Raw genomic sequence first — 20159 nt, forward strand, 5'->3', positions numbered from 1 at the left:
GCTGTTGTTTCCTGAGCCCCACTCGGTTCTTCCAGTGTGTGTTATCCAGGGCCAGATGTAGTCTCTGCTTTCCACACTCGAGTCTGTGATTGACTTCAGGTGCCGTGACCCGGGGAGCTGGCTATTCTGCCACTTGTAAGCAAACGGTGTTAGTTCCTGTGGTCCCCAGCTTACTTCCATTCCCTGGAACCAAAGTCAGGGACTCAGTTGCTCTGGGAGTGACAGCAGCCAGCAAGGCCCTGGCCCTCAGCAGTTGCACTCCCAGTGTGTGCTCTCTTTTCATCCAGCATTTCCCAGGAATGAGTGGTGTTTGGCAAGCCACCTACTCTCCAAACTGAATGTGGGTAGGAATCTTCAAGGAGAGGCTGCAGCCTGTACTGCTGACTGCAGGGCTTTTTGGTTGACTCCACTGGTTATCAGGCTCTGGGGTGCTGGCTCTCAAGGGAACTTGACAAAACTGCTAGTTTATACAACTGTTTATTGATTCTGGGGTATTTGCTCAAGGGTATTTTGCAATTCAGGGAGGTGAGGGGAGAGACTATCTTTCCAAGTTAAATTCTCTGTGTCAGACTTAACTCATCTATTTCTGCTGCTTTTAGAAGTGATTCTGTCATTTTTTATTTTTTTAATGGACAAATTTGGAAAGCAATGTAATTTCATATCTTATTTTGCCATCTTACTCCCAGGTTTTTCTGTCATTGTCATTTCTTGTAGCTCAAATATTCCATCACAACCATACTATAAAACATTCCCTAATAATAGACATTCCCTCAATTTCTAATTCTTTGTCACCACGAAAAGAACTGCTATAAATATAGGTCCTTTCCCCTTTCTTTGATCTCTTTGTGATACAAACTTAGTGTTGAAAAGTGGGCACAGTTTCATAGAGCATGGCACCTTTGGGTATGTTTCCAGATTGTTCTCTAGAATGATTAGACGAGTTCATTACTTCACCAGTTTTTCTCAGTTGCTGCCTCTGCTCTGTCATTATCCCCTTTAACTTTTCTAAACATCAATTTTTTCATTGAATAGTGGGAATACTAATTCAGGTGCTATTTACCTAATCGGTGTTTTGTTTTCTTTAAATAAAGAAAAAGTTTTTAAAAAAGAACACAGGACTATGTAATATGCACTGTGAAATGATTTTGTATTACTGCATCTTCTCCAATATATTTGTCATTAATTGAAGTTTGAAAAGGATATTAGGAGGGTAGAAGAGTAGCTAGAAGTAACGTGGTTGAGCTCCTCTCCACAAAACTCCTTTGAACAAATCTAGAAAATGTACCTGACTAAATTCTGATGGAGAAACCCAGAAAAAGTTACAATGCACCCTTCTTCAAGCCCAGATCCCAGCATAGAGAGATAGATAGGAGAAATTTATGGGCCCTGGGGACTGGGTTGGGACTGGAGTACCCTGCCTGAGGAGCATCTCTGTGCCTAGGGAGAGGCTCTACACTGGGGCAGAGGAGGTCCCAGACTTGAAACTGAGTGCACCCAAACCTATATCCCCACCATTATGAGGATAGGTGCTAACTGACAGTTTTGTCCACCATTGCCTAGTTCTTAGTCACAGATCTAGGCTGAACTGAGAAGATATTTGCTCATAGGGTTGAATTTCCTGAAACCCTGGAAGGTGTACTGAGAAAGGAAGAGGGAAATAGAGCTAAAGGAGGAGATTCAGAAGCAAGCAATAGAGGTGAGGCTCAGAACCATGTAACCAGAACAGAGTCTCAGTTCCAGCATGTAGCTCAGCTTTCAGAGGAAGGAATCCCAGTCCATGGTGGAGTCTGAAGTTCAATGACTCTGTACCTTCAGAATCTCCTAGCCGGGTCTCAGGGTCTACTTATGTTCTGACCAAAACCCAGGAGCAGACTTTCAGGCAACAATCAGACTTTGTCCTGGATCAAACCCCTTTGGGACCATTTAAAGCTCACCGGTCCCTATCTTGTCTCTGAGATCTAGAAATAACAAAATACTAATACCCTCCAAGATGGCAACAGAGCCAGCCAAGAAATCTGGTAGAGGCCATGAGCCTAACTCAAGACTAAAGGCAGAAAGCAGGCTAGAAGAATGAGCAAATGTATAAATGATTACCATAATGAGTTATGATGGCAGCAGGGATGCTTGAGACAGATGCAGAAGAGAATGTTTCCATAGCATCTACAAGGAAAACCTTGGAGAAAAACAGCTTCAGCTTAGACTCAACCAGAACATCTAGAAGAGATAATTCACAAATTATAGAGTTTAAAATATTATTTTAAATGAACTGAGAACTTTTGAGAGAAAATGGAAAAGAAAAGAGAAATATGAAAGGAAGGATTGGGAAGAAATAGATAGGTGGTTGGCATAAGAGTAAAACCTTTCCTAAACAAGGAACTGCTTGAAAATTAAAGTGAGCCAAATAGAAGACAAGAACAAAATAATTCAAAAAACTGAAAAAAGGGAAAAAAATGAAATAACAATCTCAGCAAAAAGAACCAATCTGGAAAACAGAGGAGAAAATAAATTTTAAATTGTTGAACTGCCATATACCAAAATAAAGTCAAAATGAATATGCAGTTATCCCTCACCTATTATGGGAGTTATGTTTCAGAGACCTCCGCAATAGGAGAAAATCCACAAAATAGCAGTGTTATATAAACCCTTCCCACTCTCCTATAAACCTTTCCCATACTCTTAATAATAATCTGTAGTCACCAAGCCCATCAGTACTCAGGACACTGAACACAGTGCTGTGGTTGGTCGCCTTTCACTCCATAAGCCAATGATGTGCCCCAATAAGTGTAACTCTGCAATACAGAATTAGATATGGAACAACTGTATGTGATTTAGAAATAAAGGGTGATACCATGAACAGATTAGGGGAACACAAAATAGTATGCCTGTCAGAGATAGAGACAAGGGAAGAATTTATGACCAAACAGGAAATGGAGAACATTATGATATGTGAATTAGATAATTCTTACTACTTTAAATCAAAAACAAATTACACCAATGCAACTAAGATTAGAAGGGGAAAAAACTGAGGAAAATCTTTTATATAGTAAATGTCTCTGACAGAGAACTTATTTCTCAAATTTATAGAGAACTGAGTCAAAATTACAAGAATACAAGTCACTCCTTAGTTGATCAATGATCAGAAGATATGAACAGGCAGTTCTCCGATGAAGCAATTAAAACTATCTTTAGTCATATGAAAAAATGATGAAAACATTATTAATTAGACAATGCAAATTAAAACAACTCTGAGGTATACCTTACCCCTATCAGACTGACTAACTTGACAAAAAAGGAAAATGATCAATGTTAGAGGAGATGTGGGAAATTTGGGGCTCTAATACACTATTAGTGGAGCTGTGAACTATTATAACCATTCTGTGTAGCAATTTGGAACTGTGCCCAAAGTACCATAAAACTGCAATCCTTTTAACCAGCAATCGCCCTACTAGGTCTGTATGCCCCAAAGATCAAAGATAGGGGAAAAGGATCTACTTGTACAAAGATATTTATAGCACCTGTTTTTATAGTGGCAAAGAACGGGATACCAAAGGGATATCTATCAATTGGGAAATGGCTGAACAACTTATGGTGTGTGATTATAATGAGATACTATTGTGTCATGCAAAGTGAAGTGAGCAGGACCAGGAGAACAATGTATGCAGCAACAGCAATAATGTAGGGCAGCTGAATGAATGACTTAACTATTATCAGCAATGGGGGAGCCAGTGACAAAAAAGAACTAACGAAAAAGACTAACAAAGAAGAAACTGATGAATGCAGATTGAAGCATATCATTTGTCACCTTTTATTTTCTTCATGAATTTTTTCTCATATAAGCAATATGCATCTTCTTTCATAACATAATGAACATGGAAATACATATTGCATGATAGCACATATATAACCTATATCGTGTTACCTGCTATTTTGGGGAGAAGAAAGAGAGAAAGGGAGGGAGAGAACATGGATCACAAAATGCCAGAAAATGATTATTAAAAATTGTATCTTGGGGCAGCTGGGTGGCTCAGTGGATTGAGAGCCAGATTTGAGATCCTAGATTAAAATCTGGCCTCAGACACTTCCTAGCTGTGTGGCCCTGGGCAAGTCACTTAAGCCCCATTGTCTAACCCTTACCACTCTTCTGCCTTGGAACCAATACTGAGACTTAATTCTAAGATGGAAGGTAAGGGTTTAAAGATATATTCTATCTACATGTAATCCAGAAAAGAAAAAATAATTAAAAAAAAATTTAAATCACTAGACTGGGGCAGCTAGGTGGCTCAGTGAATTGAGGGCCAGGTCTAGAGATGGGAGGTCCTGGGTTCAAATTTGGCCTTAGACACTTTCTAGCTATGTGACTCTGGACAAATGATTTAACTTCCATTGCCTTTACATAGTATTGATTCTAAGAAAGAAGGCAAGGGTTTAAAAAAATCTTTAGACTCTGTGACAAGGAAATCACTTTAAAACACTGATATATATTAATTTAAGGTCGCCAAGGAATTCAGCTATGTAATTCTTAAATGAAAACTCAAGTCAGCAGTCAACCTTTTATGGAGTTTAATTACAAACAGGAGGAAGAAAGGTATTAGAGATAGAGAGAAGGAGAGAGAGAGAGAGAGAGAGAGAAAGAAAGGGGAGAGAAGGGAATAGGGCTTAAATACCCCTTCTGTTTAGGCTGGGCCAAAAGGCCCAAGCCCTTAGATAGCTGAGGCAAAGAAAAGAGATCAGTCCCTATCACTCACGTGACCAAAATGGAGAAACAGTCTCAGGGGCCTCCACCCCCAGCTTCCTTCAGAGCAAAACTTCTCAAAGCACCACCTCTCAGAGCAAAAAACCTCTCCAACCACCCACCCCTCAGTCCTCAGACCCCTCTATCTTTAAGGAAACCATCCAAGTTCCCTCCCCTCAGTTCTCACATCTACCAATCACTGTCCATGTCTTCCCTGTGCCAATGGTGGCTCTAGCTTAACCCAGGACCGCCCAGAGGTCTGTGGCTTTGCACATGTCTGTTGTAGGTCATATTCTCAAATAATTAAATCTTGATCTATGCTGCAGCCCTTCCTAAATCCTGTTAGACTGAGTAGGGTGGAGATTGTAAGTTCCAAGACCTGGTTCTGTCATTCCAAGTATCTCTATTGTATCAATTCTAAAATCAATCATGACTCAAAGAACTTCCTGTTCTATGCTTTAGCATAGGTCAAAGCCCTTTCCATTGTTTAGCAAAAGGTTTCTGTCCTAAAGTAGTCTTAAGTAGGGAGGAGAAGGATCCTCCCATGCCAAGGGGGTTCACATTCCAATAGAGTTCCCACTATCAATAGGAAATTTTTCAAGTATGAAATTTCCCAATGGTGAAATTTCCAACATTTATAAGTCTAAGAAATTTTAAGGTTTACAACTCTCTGAATGTCTTGACCAAGTAACAAGAGCCATGATATCTTATTTAAAGAAATCTTGAAAGAAGACTGCTTAGATCTCCTAGAACCAGAAGGTAAAATGGAAATAAAATCTACCAGTTACCTCCTGAAAGAAATTCCAGAATGACTATCGTGGGGAACATCATAGCCAAAACCCAGAACTTCAAAGTTATAGAAAAAATATTACCAGAAGCTAGAAAGAAAGAATTCAGGTACCTAGGAGCAAAGATCAAGTTTACCCACAATTTAGCAGTTACTATTTTAAAATAGTGGAGATCTAAGAATTTGATATTCTGGAAAAGGATATGGGCTTCCAGCCTACAACGGAATTCATAGAATTCCTAGATTCTTGCAAAACTGAATATAATGACTTAGGGGGGAAAAATTGATCTTATAGAAATTGAGGACTTCTGAACATTCCTGATGAAAAGACCAAAACTGTGTCGAAGATTTGAAGTTTGAATACAAAAATTAGGAAAAACATGAAATGGTAAACACGAATAAACAAAGATAAATGAATAAACAAGAACAAACTACTTCCATATCAATCCAGGGAGATGCTAAATGTTTCCTCTCTGAATTTAATTAGACAAGGCCTGGATGTGATTCTATCTTGTCTTGAGAAGAGTAGAAAAGAGAGAGGAGGAGAAAACACATGGGGAAGTAGGGCAGAAGGATGGTGGGGAAAATAATCTTCCATGATTAGAATGCACAAGCAGACATCTATACAAACAAGGGGAAGAGTGTATGGGGAATAGCTAACACTATACCTTCCTTCTCATTCTTATCCGAACCGGTTAAAAAAGAAAACCCAGTTAACTGGGTATAGAAATGTATTTCATTCAACAGGAAGAGAAGGGAAGAAGGAGGGAGGAGAACATAGAGGTGGGCCAGTTAAAGGAGAAATTAGTCCTAAGCAAAAAAAATAACTCCCCCCAAACTAAGGATATATAAAAATATTTATATTTTTTGGTGTGGTAAAGAATAGGAATCTGAGGGGCTACCTATAAGTTGGGAATAGGATAAACAAGTTATGGAGTATATAGATGAGATGTAATAGAATTGTATTGTAAGAAATGATGAAAGAGATGCTTTCAGAGAAACGTGGAAAGACTTGTATAAACCAATGCAAGATGAAGTGAATAGAACCTGGAGAACAATATCCTAAAGGTAAACAGCTATGAAAGAATTAGAAATTCTTGGCAGTGCAATGTCCAACCGTGATTCAAGAGGACTAATGATGAAAATATACTACTAATCCCTGAATAGAGAGATGAAGTACTTAGAATGCAGATCGAGACAAAAAAAGATTTATTTTGGATGTGGCTGATATAGACATTTGTTTTAATTAACAATGCATATTTGCAATGGTGTTTGTCTTTAGTACTCAGATGAGGAGGTTGGCAAAGTTTTGCTGATTAAAAAAATATAATTATATCCATATAAAATAGAATAGTATAATAAATTATAACAATTATATTACATATATGTATTTTTAAAAATAGTGGATTTGAAGTTTCCATATAAAACAGAACAGTAGAATAAATAATAACAATTGTAGAATTTTGGATTTGAAGTTTAAAGACTCATGATTGAATCCTGTCTCTGCTTTTTACTGTCTTTCTGAGTTCTGTGAGTGAAATCTCTGGTTTCCATTAGTTATGCAAACCAAAGGCGCCTCAGGCTTCATGTCCTCCTTGTTTTAGCATTATGGCTAGAAGCATCACTAATCTAAGCCTCCTGGGTTCCACCCATGAAAGGACCTGGGCTTAGCTATAGATATCTTTGCAATCTTTTATATCTCTCAGCATATGCTCCTCTAACCCAAAGAAAGTCTCTGGGGAAACATGCCTTTGGCTATATGTTGTCATTGAAATTACATTTACTGGGACAGATGAACACCCCCCCCCATATTTCTTGATAAAACGAATGCTATATCTATGAGAGTTTAAATAAAGACATTCGAAATTATGCTGAAAATGCAGAAGGTGTTCAAATACTCATTAAATTGAAATGTTTCCATTTTGTTGTTGTTATTGTTGATCTTTCTTGAACCTCCATACTTAGGAGAAGCTCCATTCCTTCTATATAGCAGACGTAGGAGCCATCATTGAATTGTAATGGTGTTGACTTTTTTTCCTAAGAACTCTATGGGAAAGCCTTTTTACTTGGATTTATTACTTGTGTTTTGTTAGAATATATATAGTGTTCTCAAAGTAAAGAAGCTTTACTCATTTTGATATGTTTTCTGTATTCATATCCAAAAAAAATTAAGATCGTTTTCAGGGTTTTAATATAATTTTATATTAATAATTAAATGCATTGTATTTATTAAATGTGTTGTATTTATTTGTTTTTTATTCAAAATGTTTTATTTCCCCAATTACATGTAATAACAAATTTCAACATATTTTCTGAAATTATAAGATCCAAATTGCCTCTCACCATTCCTTCCCTCCCTGCTCTCAGAGATGGTTAACAATTTGATCTGGGTTATATATGTATTATCAAAATGCAATTTAAAAAAATTAATGAAATCATGCTTACAATGAAGTAGTGAACCACCAATGTTATGTTCTTTTTTATAGTGGGATCATGAAGCCAGGCCTCAATGCCATCTTGGGACCCACAGGTGGTGGCAAGTCTTCGTGAGTATCAAACAAGCAGAGGCTACATTTTTCTATGAGAGTACTCCTTTTTTTTAACATAAAAATACAATGAAGTTTCTTCAATTCTTAAGTATTAGTCTAATATACACTCTGTGCTCAGTACTGGGCTAATGTTCTGGGAAATCCTGAATAGTTCACAATCTAGCTGCAGTGGGGAAAACGAATGCATTTGAAGAAACAGCAAGTGATGTTGACTTCTCATTTGAGAAGTTTAGGAACAAAAGAAAGGAAAGAAGCTGAATGACAATCTAGCTGTGTGCCAGTTATACTTGTTTTAAAACAATTCTGGGCCACAAGGCAAGTTTGTTACTGCAGGGATTGTGAATGATTGAATGTGAAAATAGGGCTGGAATTTGGACAGGTCATAGATGGAGGTGGACATAGTTTAGGGGTTTGCCCACCAGTGTCTGATCTTGGAGATGCCAGCGAGTAAAAATCCTTGATTTAGAGTTATGCTTACTTCCCATCCAATAAACAATTTCTTTTATAAGGATGGAGATCACCTCCAGGATTTGGCCTATACGGGCTTTGCAGGGAAGCAATTAGGACATTGATTGCTTGTATTTTGCTAATAGGAGGGAGTGGAGGGAAAGGCAGTTTCTTCAGGGGAAAGACCATGAGGGGCTGTGTTTGCCCCACTACCTAGAATAGTACTCTGCAAAAATAGCATTTAATTGTGCTTTAAATGTAAAAGAAGAGAAGACCCTGAAAGAAAGAGACATTTTGTGCATTCCGTAATTAGGCGTGAAGTTGCTAACATATAAAGAGAGCTGAGCTGATACTCCAAACTTCCCATGTTCAGGATAATAATGTCTTCTTTGAGTTAGTATAGAATAGGGGAAAGAACACTGGAGTTGAAGTCTGGAACTGGTTACTGGCTACATGATCTTGAACAGTTCCTCTGTTCCCTTGGCTATAAAATTAAGATGTTAATACTTGTATTACCTTTCTCATGAAGTGGTTGAGAGGAAAGTCTTCTATAAACTTTAAAGAAATGTGAATTATGATTACTTCATAGGTTCTCTGATGACTAATTAGATTTCTGAACTCCGTTTGAGGATTTTTACTCACTATAGAGAGCTGGGGTTCTTAATCTTTTTTTTTTGTATCATGAACCATTTTACCTTTCCAGAATGTTTGTTGCCTACATTCATAATCGAGGTGAGCACTAAATTTCAGGGAGGGGTTGTTAGACACATACAAATCCCTCCCCCCCCAGGAGGGTTCCTCTGTCTGTTTCTCTGGCCTGTGTATATGGTTCTAGGTTTCTCCAGGAATGTAGTGTTGCATACTTCTTGCATCTCTCTTTCCTTTACAGATGATTGTGGGTCTGTGCTCCTGAAGTATACTGCTGATGACCCTTTAATAGGAAACTCCTAACTTCCCGGTCCCATCTCCACACAAGGACGATGAAGGAAGCAGGGAGAAATTGTTTTTTTCTTTTTTATAGTGCCATAATGTAGCCTTAGGAGGTGATACAGAGATGTTGTAATTCAAATAGAAAAGAAGCTGGGGATTTAAATAAAATAGACATTTCCATTTTCTATTAGTTCCTAATACTATTTAGCTTTAGGACTATTGATGAAGAATCTTCTAACTTGATCTAGCCTTAGATATAGAATTCCAGATTTATGTTTATATTTTTAAAGCCCCCCTTCCCCCAAAGGTTTTCCTGGATTTAACATAATTTTTTTTCCTTACAGATTGTTAGATGTCTTAGCTGCTAGGAAAGACCCTCATGGACTGTCTGGACATGTTTTAATAAATGGAGCTCCCCAACCTGCTAATTTCAAATGTAACTCAGGCTATGTTGTACAGGTAAGTAATGATGAGGGTTGTGCTTTGTAATTTTTGTGCTCTTTGTCTTTTCCCAGGTCTATGCTAGAGTCATCTCTACATTAGCTGAGTCCGCCATGGCATTCAGTGAGACATCATTGGTTGATTATGTGGCACAGAACTGATATTGAGGGGGCAGCTGGTGGCTCAGTGGATTGAGAGCCAGGCCTAGAGATGGAATGTCCTAGGTTCAAATCTGGCCTCAGACACTTCCTAGCTGTGTGACCGTAGGCAAGTCACTTAACCCCCATTGCCTAGCCCTTATTGCTCTTCTAAGACGGAAAGTAAGGGTTAAAAAAAGAACCGATATTGAAAACATAATGATCAAATGATCAACACCAGGAGATAAATTACATTTAACTACTACTATCTTCCCCCTCTGTTCTCACTTCTTCTTGTATTTGCTTTCCCTTTTAATTTCATTTTCTTTTTTAAACTATCTTGAGAAACCAATAAGATATGGACATTTCCATATGCAAAAATGTATAGAGAAAGGATTGTATGTGAAATTGCGTCCTTTCTTTTTTTCTTGGACATGAGCACATCCTCATCACTGTGTGATGTGTTGACTCATACCTTATTGACTCAGTTAAATTCAAAACACTACTTATTATATACCTCTTGAATTCAGAGCATTGAGAAAAATTATGCTAAGATTTAGCTAAAAGAGCTTCTACCTTCATGCAGATTATAGTCTAGTGTATAGATGTGATTTTTACACAGATATTATGAAATTATACTTTATGAATTGGATTTTTGGAGGGAGGCACTGGGTAAGAAGATAGATGAAGATCATTCATGATGAGATGGGTGAAAAAACCTTCCTGAAGTAAGGGGACATTTGTGTTGGACTTTAAAGTGTAGATACATATTTTATTAGACAAAGAGAGGAGGGGAAAGGGCAGATGGTTCAGGGATAAGGAATAGAGTGAGCACACGGAAGCGGGAAAACAGAAAATGGTGTGTTCAGGAGAGAGAAAGAAGTCCAATTTGGCAGTAGCATCATGAGCTTATTCGAATAGAAGTGGGGTGAGATTAGTGTGGAATGATATCATTGTTCTCAGATTGTAAAAAAAATATGAAAACTGAAATCAAACACAAGAGTTTGAACTTTATTTAGTGGGCTCTAAAGACAAAGGATTTTGAGCAGAAGGATTATTTGATCAGATCTTTTCATAAAGATAATTAAACGGAAATATAGAGGAGATTTGGAAGGGGAAAAGAATAGAGACAGGAAGAGTTTACCAAGCTTTTGTAGAAGTGTAGGTCTGATAATGAGGGTCTATAAGCTTGGAACAGTAGAGAGCAGGAACTGTTTCTAGTTAAATGCCCAGCACTGTTCTTGCATACACTTAAATTCTTGTTTGATTGAAGAGATGTCATGCCATCAGGATGGATAGGATCTAATGGTTATTACTGACCAGGGGAGGCTGGGAGAAGAATATCCTTAGTTTTTAATATGAGAGAACAGGCAAATGTCAGTGTGTCTGAAAGGGCAGATAGGAGTGGAGCTCAGAAGACAGTGTTGGAGATTGAGGTTTGAGAATCGTTTGCCTGGAAAGGGTTGTTGAAGTCACAGGAATGGTTTTCTAAGTAAGATGTAGAGAGAAGAGGGCTAAGAGGATGAAGAACTTATAATCTAGTCATTAGGAATAGCTGATAGAGTAGCAGCAGAGTCAAGACAGTAAATTTTAGGAAAGAGAGCATTACCAGAAGGAGAAGGTAATTGAGAGTTTCAAATAGTACCAAGAGGATAAGAGAAGATGAGAGAATGGGGGGAAAAGCCATTAGAGATTTGTTCAATGAAGAGGACTATTGAGAGATTTTTTTTGTAGATTGCTGGGGATGGAAGCCAAATTTCAGTAGAGTTAAGAGTATACTGAAAAGGAGAGTTCAGACAGGAGGAGAACCAGGAGAGGGTAGTGTTAAAAAAAAAGCAAAGAAACCTAGAGAGGAGAGTGTAAACCTAAAAATAATACAAAGCTAGAAGATAGAATAAGAAGAAAAAGGCTGTAGCATGCAGTTGAAACAATGTAATCCTGACCTATTAAACAAGTTATTGATAATGGAAAATGGGTACTAGATAGTTGATATCATCACGTCTTTTAATAGGTAATGTCTATTAATAATGTGTTATTGCATTAATTATGAATAATAATTTAATAGAGAAATTTTTATACAAATGAATTGCCGTTACTAGGAAGCCAAAAAGAGACTAAAAGACCCTCTAGACAGCAAAAATCCAACTTCTTTGTCAGGTGGAGAAAGGGTGCAACCAAAAGCAAGAGCATTTTAGAATATAAGCTTATTTATAAAATCTTATAAAGGACAATGGAATATTATGAGCTATATTATTTCACAAAGCAGAGAGGGTGAAGCCATTTTAAGGGAGTCTTCTTGGCATGAGACCCAACTAAGCAAAACCATGCCAAGGTCATTTCAGAATTCAAGTGGAAAGAGGACAACAAACAAGGAAAATGGAAATGACGTGTGAAAATTTTTATAGCAAACTGTTATAAAACTTCAAGGACAGTTGAGCCACTACATGTAGGCTCTGATAACTGACACTCAAGAGAACAAAGACAGGATCAGCATCTGATTCAGACCAAATGTGCTTAGAGAAAATATATGCTAGGAGGGACAGAACTGTGAGGACATGAAGTGATTCATACACAAAGTATTTAAATAAAGGGAAAATACCAAAGGCCTCATGTTTTATCAATAATGAAGAAAATGGACATACAGATATTTACCAACCAATATGCCTACTTTTCCATTTTTAGCAAAGTCTTCTGACAGTTTATATCCAGCAGCATTCTCTATGATGATACTAATAGAGAACAAGTAGATTTCACAGGCTATATTCTACAGTAGATCACATCTGTAATACCAAGCAACAATCCATTCGGTTACTACAGCCTGCTCCCCAACTCTATATCAGTTACATAGAGAGATAGTTATGTCCTTGATCTTGGCATCACCCATGGGTGTTCCACTTCCTTCTTTTTCAATTCTGAAAATTCTTTGGTCTGCTATTTTATCAATCTCAAATGTGCCTCCCACCAAGGCAAGGCAAACATTGTTCTTCCCAAATCAATTCCTTTTCCCATTCTTTATAGTCTGCATTGTCATTGCTTCTCAAGCCTCCTACAGAATCCTCTGCCCTTTCAGCCAAGGATATTGCTAAAATAATTTAAAGTCATTAGTCAGGAGCTCTCCCTTCAACCCATCTCTTCTCTCATTATCTCCTCATGTGTTCAGATATCTGATTCAAAATGCCACCATTTTGGGCAAAGCCAGTCCCCACTACATGTACTTATGACCCCATGCTTTCCTTTATTCTACAAGGGAAATTGCCCTTTTATCCCTACTCTCTTCAGTCCTTTCATATCTATTGCCTACAAACATGCCCGTGTCCCTCCTATCCTTACGAACCCTCATTTGGTCTTATATCTTTGCTGTTTGTTCTGTAGGTCTTTTCCCTTCTTGACTTGAAAAAACTCCATACTTGGTATCTCCACTTCCTTTCTTCTCTCTTCCAAACTTTGCAAGTTGGCTTCTGTCTTTATTCCATCAAAACTGCCCACTCCAAAGTTACTAGTGATCTAGTGGCCTTTGTGCCTGATTGATGACCTCTGCAGCATTTCGTAATGTTGATCAGTGTGTCTCTTCCCTCATGGGTTCTCATGCTATTACTCTCTTTTAAATATCTCTACTGTCTGACCACGGTGGAGTAGTCTCTTGCTGGATCATCAACCATGTTCTGTCTCTTAACGGTGGATGTCCCCTAAGACCTTGTCCTTGGACCTGTTCTCTTTTCCTTCTATATTATCTCATGTGATGATCTCATCAGCTCCTAGGGTTTAATTATCCCCTTTATATAGATGATTCCCACATTTTTTCATCTGGTACTTGTGTCCTGAGCTAGTCGCATATCACCCAGTGGACATTTTGAACTGGGTGTTCCATAGGCATTTCAAATTCAGCAGGCTCAAAGCAGAACTCATTATCTTTTCCCTAAAACCCATCCCTCTTCTAGACTTGCCTAGTCTCCTGTGTCACTACCGTCTCAGCCATTTGGGGATCACAACCTGGGCATCTGCTTTAACTAGCAAATAATGTTCAAATCTTCGCTTTCTTTTTGAAGACTGATCACTTCTTACTTTCTCTCAAACTTTCTACCTACCAGCCTATTCATAGCATTATATGGTATTCCCCACCTACAGGCTATTTTCTCTTCTAACCTCCACTTTATAGAACCCCGCTTCCTTCAAAGTAAAACTCTGGTGCTATATTCTTCAGGAGAACTTTGCTGATCCTATCTTTCTCCTATTGCTGGAATCAACTTCCTCCTTACCTCTGCCTCATCTCTGCAGCTCAACCACCATTTACTGCATGAAGCCACTCCTGATTTCTCTCCTTCCTACCCTGCCCCCTTTTAGAACCGTCTCTCTAGAACGGCCTTATATTTAACTATTTTCTATATATTTTTATTTATTAACTTAATATTCATGCTATATATGTGTGTTGGGGGTGCAGATAGATGGCACCTGAAGTCAAGAAGACTCGTCTTCCTAGATTCAAATCTGGCCTCAGTTGTTTACTAACTGAGTTGCCCTAGGCAGATTTGTTTCAGTTACCTCACCTGTAAAATGAATTGGAGAAGGAAATGGCTAACCAGTCCAGGTTTTTTGCCAAGAAAATCCCAAATATTTGCTACTATCCTTTCAGTGCAGAAGACGCTCAAGTCTACTTGTCCAGCCATTTCCTTTCTCAACTCCCATTTCCAACTGCTGTTTAGGCATCTTAAGTTAAAGATCCTGTTCACATCTTATACTCAGTATGTTCAAAACTGAAATAATTTACCCTTTTCCCCTTCCTATTCTTGTCTACTTGTCCAGCCACATCCTTCCCCAGCCTCCAGACTCACCTATCTCCAACTGCTTTTCAGACATCTCAAACTAGATGCCGTGTTGACATTTTAAAATTCATTCTTTCTATAAGATAAATTCATTCCTTTGGGAGTAAGTAAGTTAAACGATTCAATAAAAAGTGTTGGTCTGGTGCATATTATATGCCATACTGACTCCAGTATGCAGAGCACAGTAAGAGTAAATAAGACAACTTAGCAATAAAGCACTCTAGGTTGTTTGTCCTTTCTGCTAACACTTTGGGAGCTATGGTAAGTTTTGATTAGTTGTGGAACCGAGGGAAGTACAACCCTGATATTAATTTCAAATATCCATTTTTTTATAAGGATGATGTTGTGATGGGCACTCTCACAGTAAGAGAAAATTTACAGTTTTCAGCAGCACTTCGACTTCCCACAAGCATGAAGAGCCATGAGAAGAATGAACGAATTGACAAGGTTATCAAGGAGCTAGGTTTGGAGAAAGTAGCTGACTCCAAGGTAATGGTTACAAGCTGATAATCTGAAAATGGTCAATACCAAATGTTATGCGATCTATAGAGTTACATTATTTTTAGTTAGACTTTTTGTGACACAATCTATATGATCTTCTTAAATGACTTATTCCAGTTTATAAAATGGATAGTTATTATATAATATTAAAATCAAAATTTTAATTAACATGTAAGGCTATAGTACTAGTGATTATAATTCGCATTTATATAATGCTTTTAGATTTTCCTCATATCAACCTTGGCCTGTAAGGGGAACAAATTTGTCCTTATTTTTCAAATAAGAAAGCTGGAATACAAAGAGGTTAAATAATGATAATAATGTATAGCACTTGTGTTTACGCTTTATCACATTACATCTTTGTGTGATGTTTCAATGACAGTGAGTAGTAAGAACAATTTTATTAAGGAGATTAAAATCATAGATAATAATGAGATTTACGTGTATCTCCAGTATCCATGACATCACCATTGTCAAAGTTAACAAAGAGTAGATTTTTATTCCTTTTTAATGATATGAATTCCTGATGGCTTCTTGACTCTGTTGTCTTTTACATCAAATGTCTTAGGTTTATGTCTCTAAGAGTTACTTTATGATTATTAATTTTTGTTTTGTTATGAACTTCCCTTTGTTTTAGGTCAATCTCACTTCCTCCAATTCCTTTCTCCCTTTCTTATCTCTGTGTATTCCTATATTCTTCTCTATAAGTTACTAAAAAATAACTCATGCCTAGAGTTAGGTGGCTGCTATAGAGCAGTGATGATGAACCTAGGGCACGGGTGCCAAAAGGATGCCTGCTGTCACCCACCAGAGTTCTTTAATAGAAAGTCAGAGGGGCAGAGCTGCTCCCCTCCCCCTCTCCTCCATGTACCTGAGGACATTCTTCACTTCCCCTATCCCTCTGTCCAGCAGCCAATGGGAGCAATTCCTCTCCCCTGTGTGGGTAAGGGGGGGGGGTGGTGATAGGTGAGGTGGAGGTTTGCCACACTTGATCTCTGGTGGGAGTGGTCATAGCACTCAGTCTGAGGGGTGGTGGTGGTGGAGCAGGGCTAAGCACTCTGTCTCTAAAAGGTTCACCATCACTGCTATAGAGTAAAGCATTCAAAGGCATAATCTTACTCCTTAAGAAATTTACAGTCTCATAGTCTAGACTAGTAAGCTTCAAACTTTTTCAATTTCTTGTCCTATCCATAACAAATTTGTGAGATCATATGCCAATGTGTTTATTTATTTAGAAGTTATGGACATTTATTACTATGCTAATAGTTACATCCACTATAAATCTTAGATAAAAATAGACTTTTTTATTTTTTCATTTTTATTTAAATAATTAATTTAGAATATTTTTCCATGGATACATGATGGATGTTCTTTCCCTCTTCTCCTTGCTCCCTGTTCCCAGAGCTAATGAGCAATTCAACTGGATTTTACATGTATTATTGTTCAAAACCTATTTCCATATTATTCATATTTGCAGTAGAGTGATTGATCATTTAAGTCAACATCCCCTATCATATCCCCATAGAACCATGTGATCAAGGAAATGTTTTTATTCTTCTGTGTTTCTACTCCCACAGTTGTTTCTCTGAATGTGGATAGTGTTCTTTCTCATAAGTCCCTCAGAATTGTCTTGGATCATTGCATTGCCACTAATGGAGAAGTCCATTACCTTCGATTGTACCACAGTGTATCAGTCTGTGTGTACAATGTTTTCCTGGTTCTGCTCCTTTCGCTCTGCATCACTTCCTGGAGGTCGTTCCAGTCTCCATGGAATTCCTCCACTTTATTATTCCTTTTAGCACAATAGTATTCCATCACCAACATATACCACAATTTGTTCAGCCAAATCCCCACTCGATGGAAACCCCCTCATTTTCCAGTTTTTTGATACCACAAAGAGCGCAGCTATGAATAAAAAATACACATTTTTAAAGGGTAAGATTACTAAAAAAGGAAATAATGTTTGAACCTAAGGAACTGAATAGGGAACCACTGATGTTTATTGAATAGAAGAGTACCACGGTCAATTCTGAGCTCTAAGAAGATTACTTTGGCAGCTCTTTAGAGGAAGGGTTGGTAAGGGGGCAGAATTGAATCAGGGAGACCAATGAATCCTTCTGCATTAGTCCAGACCATGAGACCCTAAAGAAGACGTGTAAATAGAGAAAAAAACAGGTGGAAGAGTTGTTTTGGGGGTAAATATGACAAGATTTGACCACCAATTAGATGTAGGCCAAGTGAGAGTGAGTCATAGGGGATGAGACAGAAGTTGTGATCCTGGAAGCTATTGAAGACTGGTGATGGCAATAAGGAAATTTGGAAGAGAGATGGATTTGTTAGGAAGAATGAGATATACATAATACATTCCTATCTACTCATCCTGCAAGACTCTATGCCACCCAAAATGAAAACAGGCAAGGGAAAGGGTAGCTAGGTGGCTCAGTGGATTGAGAGCCAGGCCTGGATCCAGGAGATTCTAGGTTCAAACCTGGCTTAAGACACTTCCTATCCAGGCCTCTTTGGGCAAGTCACTTAACCCTGGTTGTCTAGCTCTTCCACTATTATGCCTTAAAACCATTACTACAGTGTTGATTCTAAGATGGAAAGTAAAGATTTTTTTAAAAAGAGGTAAGAGCCAAGCTCTTGCTATCCATTGCCCCAAGTATAGAGCCCATGTACCAAGGGGCATTTGTAGCCATTCCATAGCATTATCTGAAGAGTAAAGGGTTTGAGGAGAATTTTCTTGATGGTACCTGTTGTAGATGACTGGGTTGCAATTACCTTCTCTGAGGGGCCAAGGCCCACCTCCCCAACCCCCAAAAGACAAAAGCAAAAATAGGCATGGTAGGCTTTTTCTGATCCATTGAGGTTAAGCTTTTTCCTCTCTTCAAGGTGTACTTCTTTTTCTTTTTTTCTTTTAAAATTTTAATTCTAATTAAATTTAAATAAAAATTTAAAATTTCCAATTTATTCAATACTATGAATTGGTTCCAAGGCAGAAGAGTGGAAAGGGCTAGGCAAAAAGGTTTAATTGACTTGCCCAAGGCCACACAGCTAGGCCAGATTTGAGACTCGTCCTTCCATTTCTACGCCTAGCCATCCAGCTGCCTCCCTTAAGTAAATAACTCTTATGAATGTGGTAAACAATAGATGTTTTCTTCTTTTCTTTCTCCTATCTGTACCTTTTTTTTGAGACAGGATTTTTACCAAATTGAGACTGTCTTCAGTGTTTGAATTTATTATGACTTACTCTTGCTTTAGGTAGGAACTCCGTTCTCTCGTGGTGTATCTGGAGGAGAGAGAAAAAGGACCAGTATTGGAATGGAACTCATTTCTGATCCATCTGTCTTGTTTTTGGATGAACCCACTACTGGCTTAGACTCCAGTACAGCGAATGCTGTTCTTTTACTACTGAAGAGGTAAGTCGCTGTCCCAAGAAGCCTTTCCTTATTCTCATACTTGTTAGTTATTGCCCCCTCCCTACAATTATTTTGTATTTACATGTGTACACAATGCCCCCCCCCATGTAGAATGTTAGCTTCTTGCAGGCAATTTTTGGTTTTTGTTGTTAAAACCCCTGCAGAGGTTCAGCGGGTAGAAAGCCCGGTCTAAAAGTGGAAGATTCTGGGTCTAAATCTGACCTCAGATGCTTCCTAGCTGTGTGACCCTGGGCAAGTCACTTAACTCCCATTGCCTAATCCTTACCACTCCTCTGCTTTGAACTCACACACTGTATTGATTAAAGGATGAAAGGTAAAGATTTAAAACAAACAAACAAACCCTTGGACATTATTTGGCACATGATAGGTATTTAATAAATCTTTGATGTACTAATCTTATAGGAAAAATTTGTTTTGGTAGAGGTACTGTATGAATTTTTCAATTACAGATAGTTTGCACTTTTATATAGATTCATGTTATGCAAATTAAATTTCCCAATGGACCACAGAACCCCATATTAGCCCAAGCTTTGGTTCTGGCCCCAGCTCCTTGAGATGGCAGCAGGAGGCACTACTGGTAGAGGTGGTAGTGCCAGCATTGATAGTGCAACTTCATGCCAGGGGTCCTCTGCTTTAGGTTCTGAAGCTGCTCTGGCTGTGGAGAGCCTCATGAAGAGAAAGGGAAGACTAGAAGAATCTACTTTAGTTGAGCAAAAACTGGCTGTGTATAGGGTTTATTATAGGGATGTAATTAATATTGTTTTAAATGATTACTTGTAAAATAGTAAAAGGATATATGGAATACTATATGAATTTTATATCTAGCCTTAAAATAGTCATCATAATTGCAGCCTTCCTTTGTTATAAAATACGTTCCTAGTTTGTTGCTTCCCTTCTAATTTTGGTTGCATTGGTTTTGTTTGTACAAACCCTTTTAAATTTAATATAATTGAAATTATTCATTTTACATCTTGTAATGTTCTCCATCTCTTGCTTGGTCTTAAATTCTTTTCTTTCCCATAGATCTGATAGGTACACTATTCTGTGCTCACCCAATTTACTTATAATTTCCCTCTTTATATTTAAATAATTTACCCATTCTTGTTGATCTAAACCTAATCTCTCTCAAACTGTTTTCCAATTTTCCCAGCAATTTTTGTCAAATAGTGAGTTCTTGTCCCAAAAGCTGGGATCTTTGTGTTTATTGTGCTGAGGTCACTTACCCCAAGTCTATTCCATTGATCCACCCTTCTATCTCTTAGTCAGTACCATATTGTTTTGATGATCATCGCTTAATAGTACAATTTAAGATCTAGTACTACTTGGCCTCCATCCTTCACATTTTTTTTTCACTAGTTCCAATTGCAGTCTTCCT

At 38.0% G+C, this 20159-nt stretch overlaps 1 protein-coding gene across 5 annotated transcripts in view; it reads left to right on the forward strand.

Annotated features, from left to right (window-relative positions):
- Positions 1-20159, forward strand: part of ABCG2 (ATP binding cassette subfamily G member 2 (Junior blood group)) — a 104489-nt gene that overhangs the window by 44254 nt on the left and 40076 nt on the right. For all 5 annotated transcript variants that reach the window (XM_056803168.1, XM_056803169.1, XM_007495913.3 and 2 more), the window contains 4 exons: positions 8006-8065; positions 9790-9904; positions 15180-15332; positions 18606-18763. In XM_056803168.1, coding sequence (XP_056659146.1) covers positions 8006-8065; positions 9790-9904; positions 15180-15332; positions 18606-18763 — 486 coding nt within the window. The remainder of the gene's footprint in view (positions 1-8005; positions 8066-9789; positions 9905-15179; positions 15333-18605; positions 18764-20159) is intronic.

Source organism: Monodelphis domestica, chromosome 6 (genome assembly GCF_027887165.1).
Source record: "Monodelphis domestica isolate mMonDom1 chromosome 6, mMonDom1.pri, whole genome shotgun sequence".
NCBI classification, from domain to species: domain Eukaryota; kingdom Metazoa; phylum Chordata; class Mammalia; order Didelphimorphia; family Didelphidae; genus Monodelphis; species Monodelphis domestica.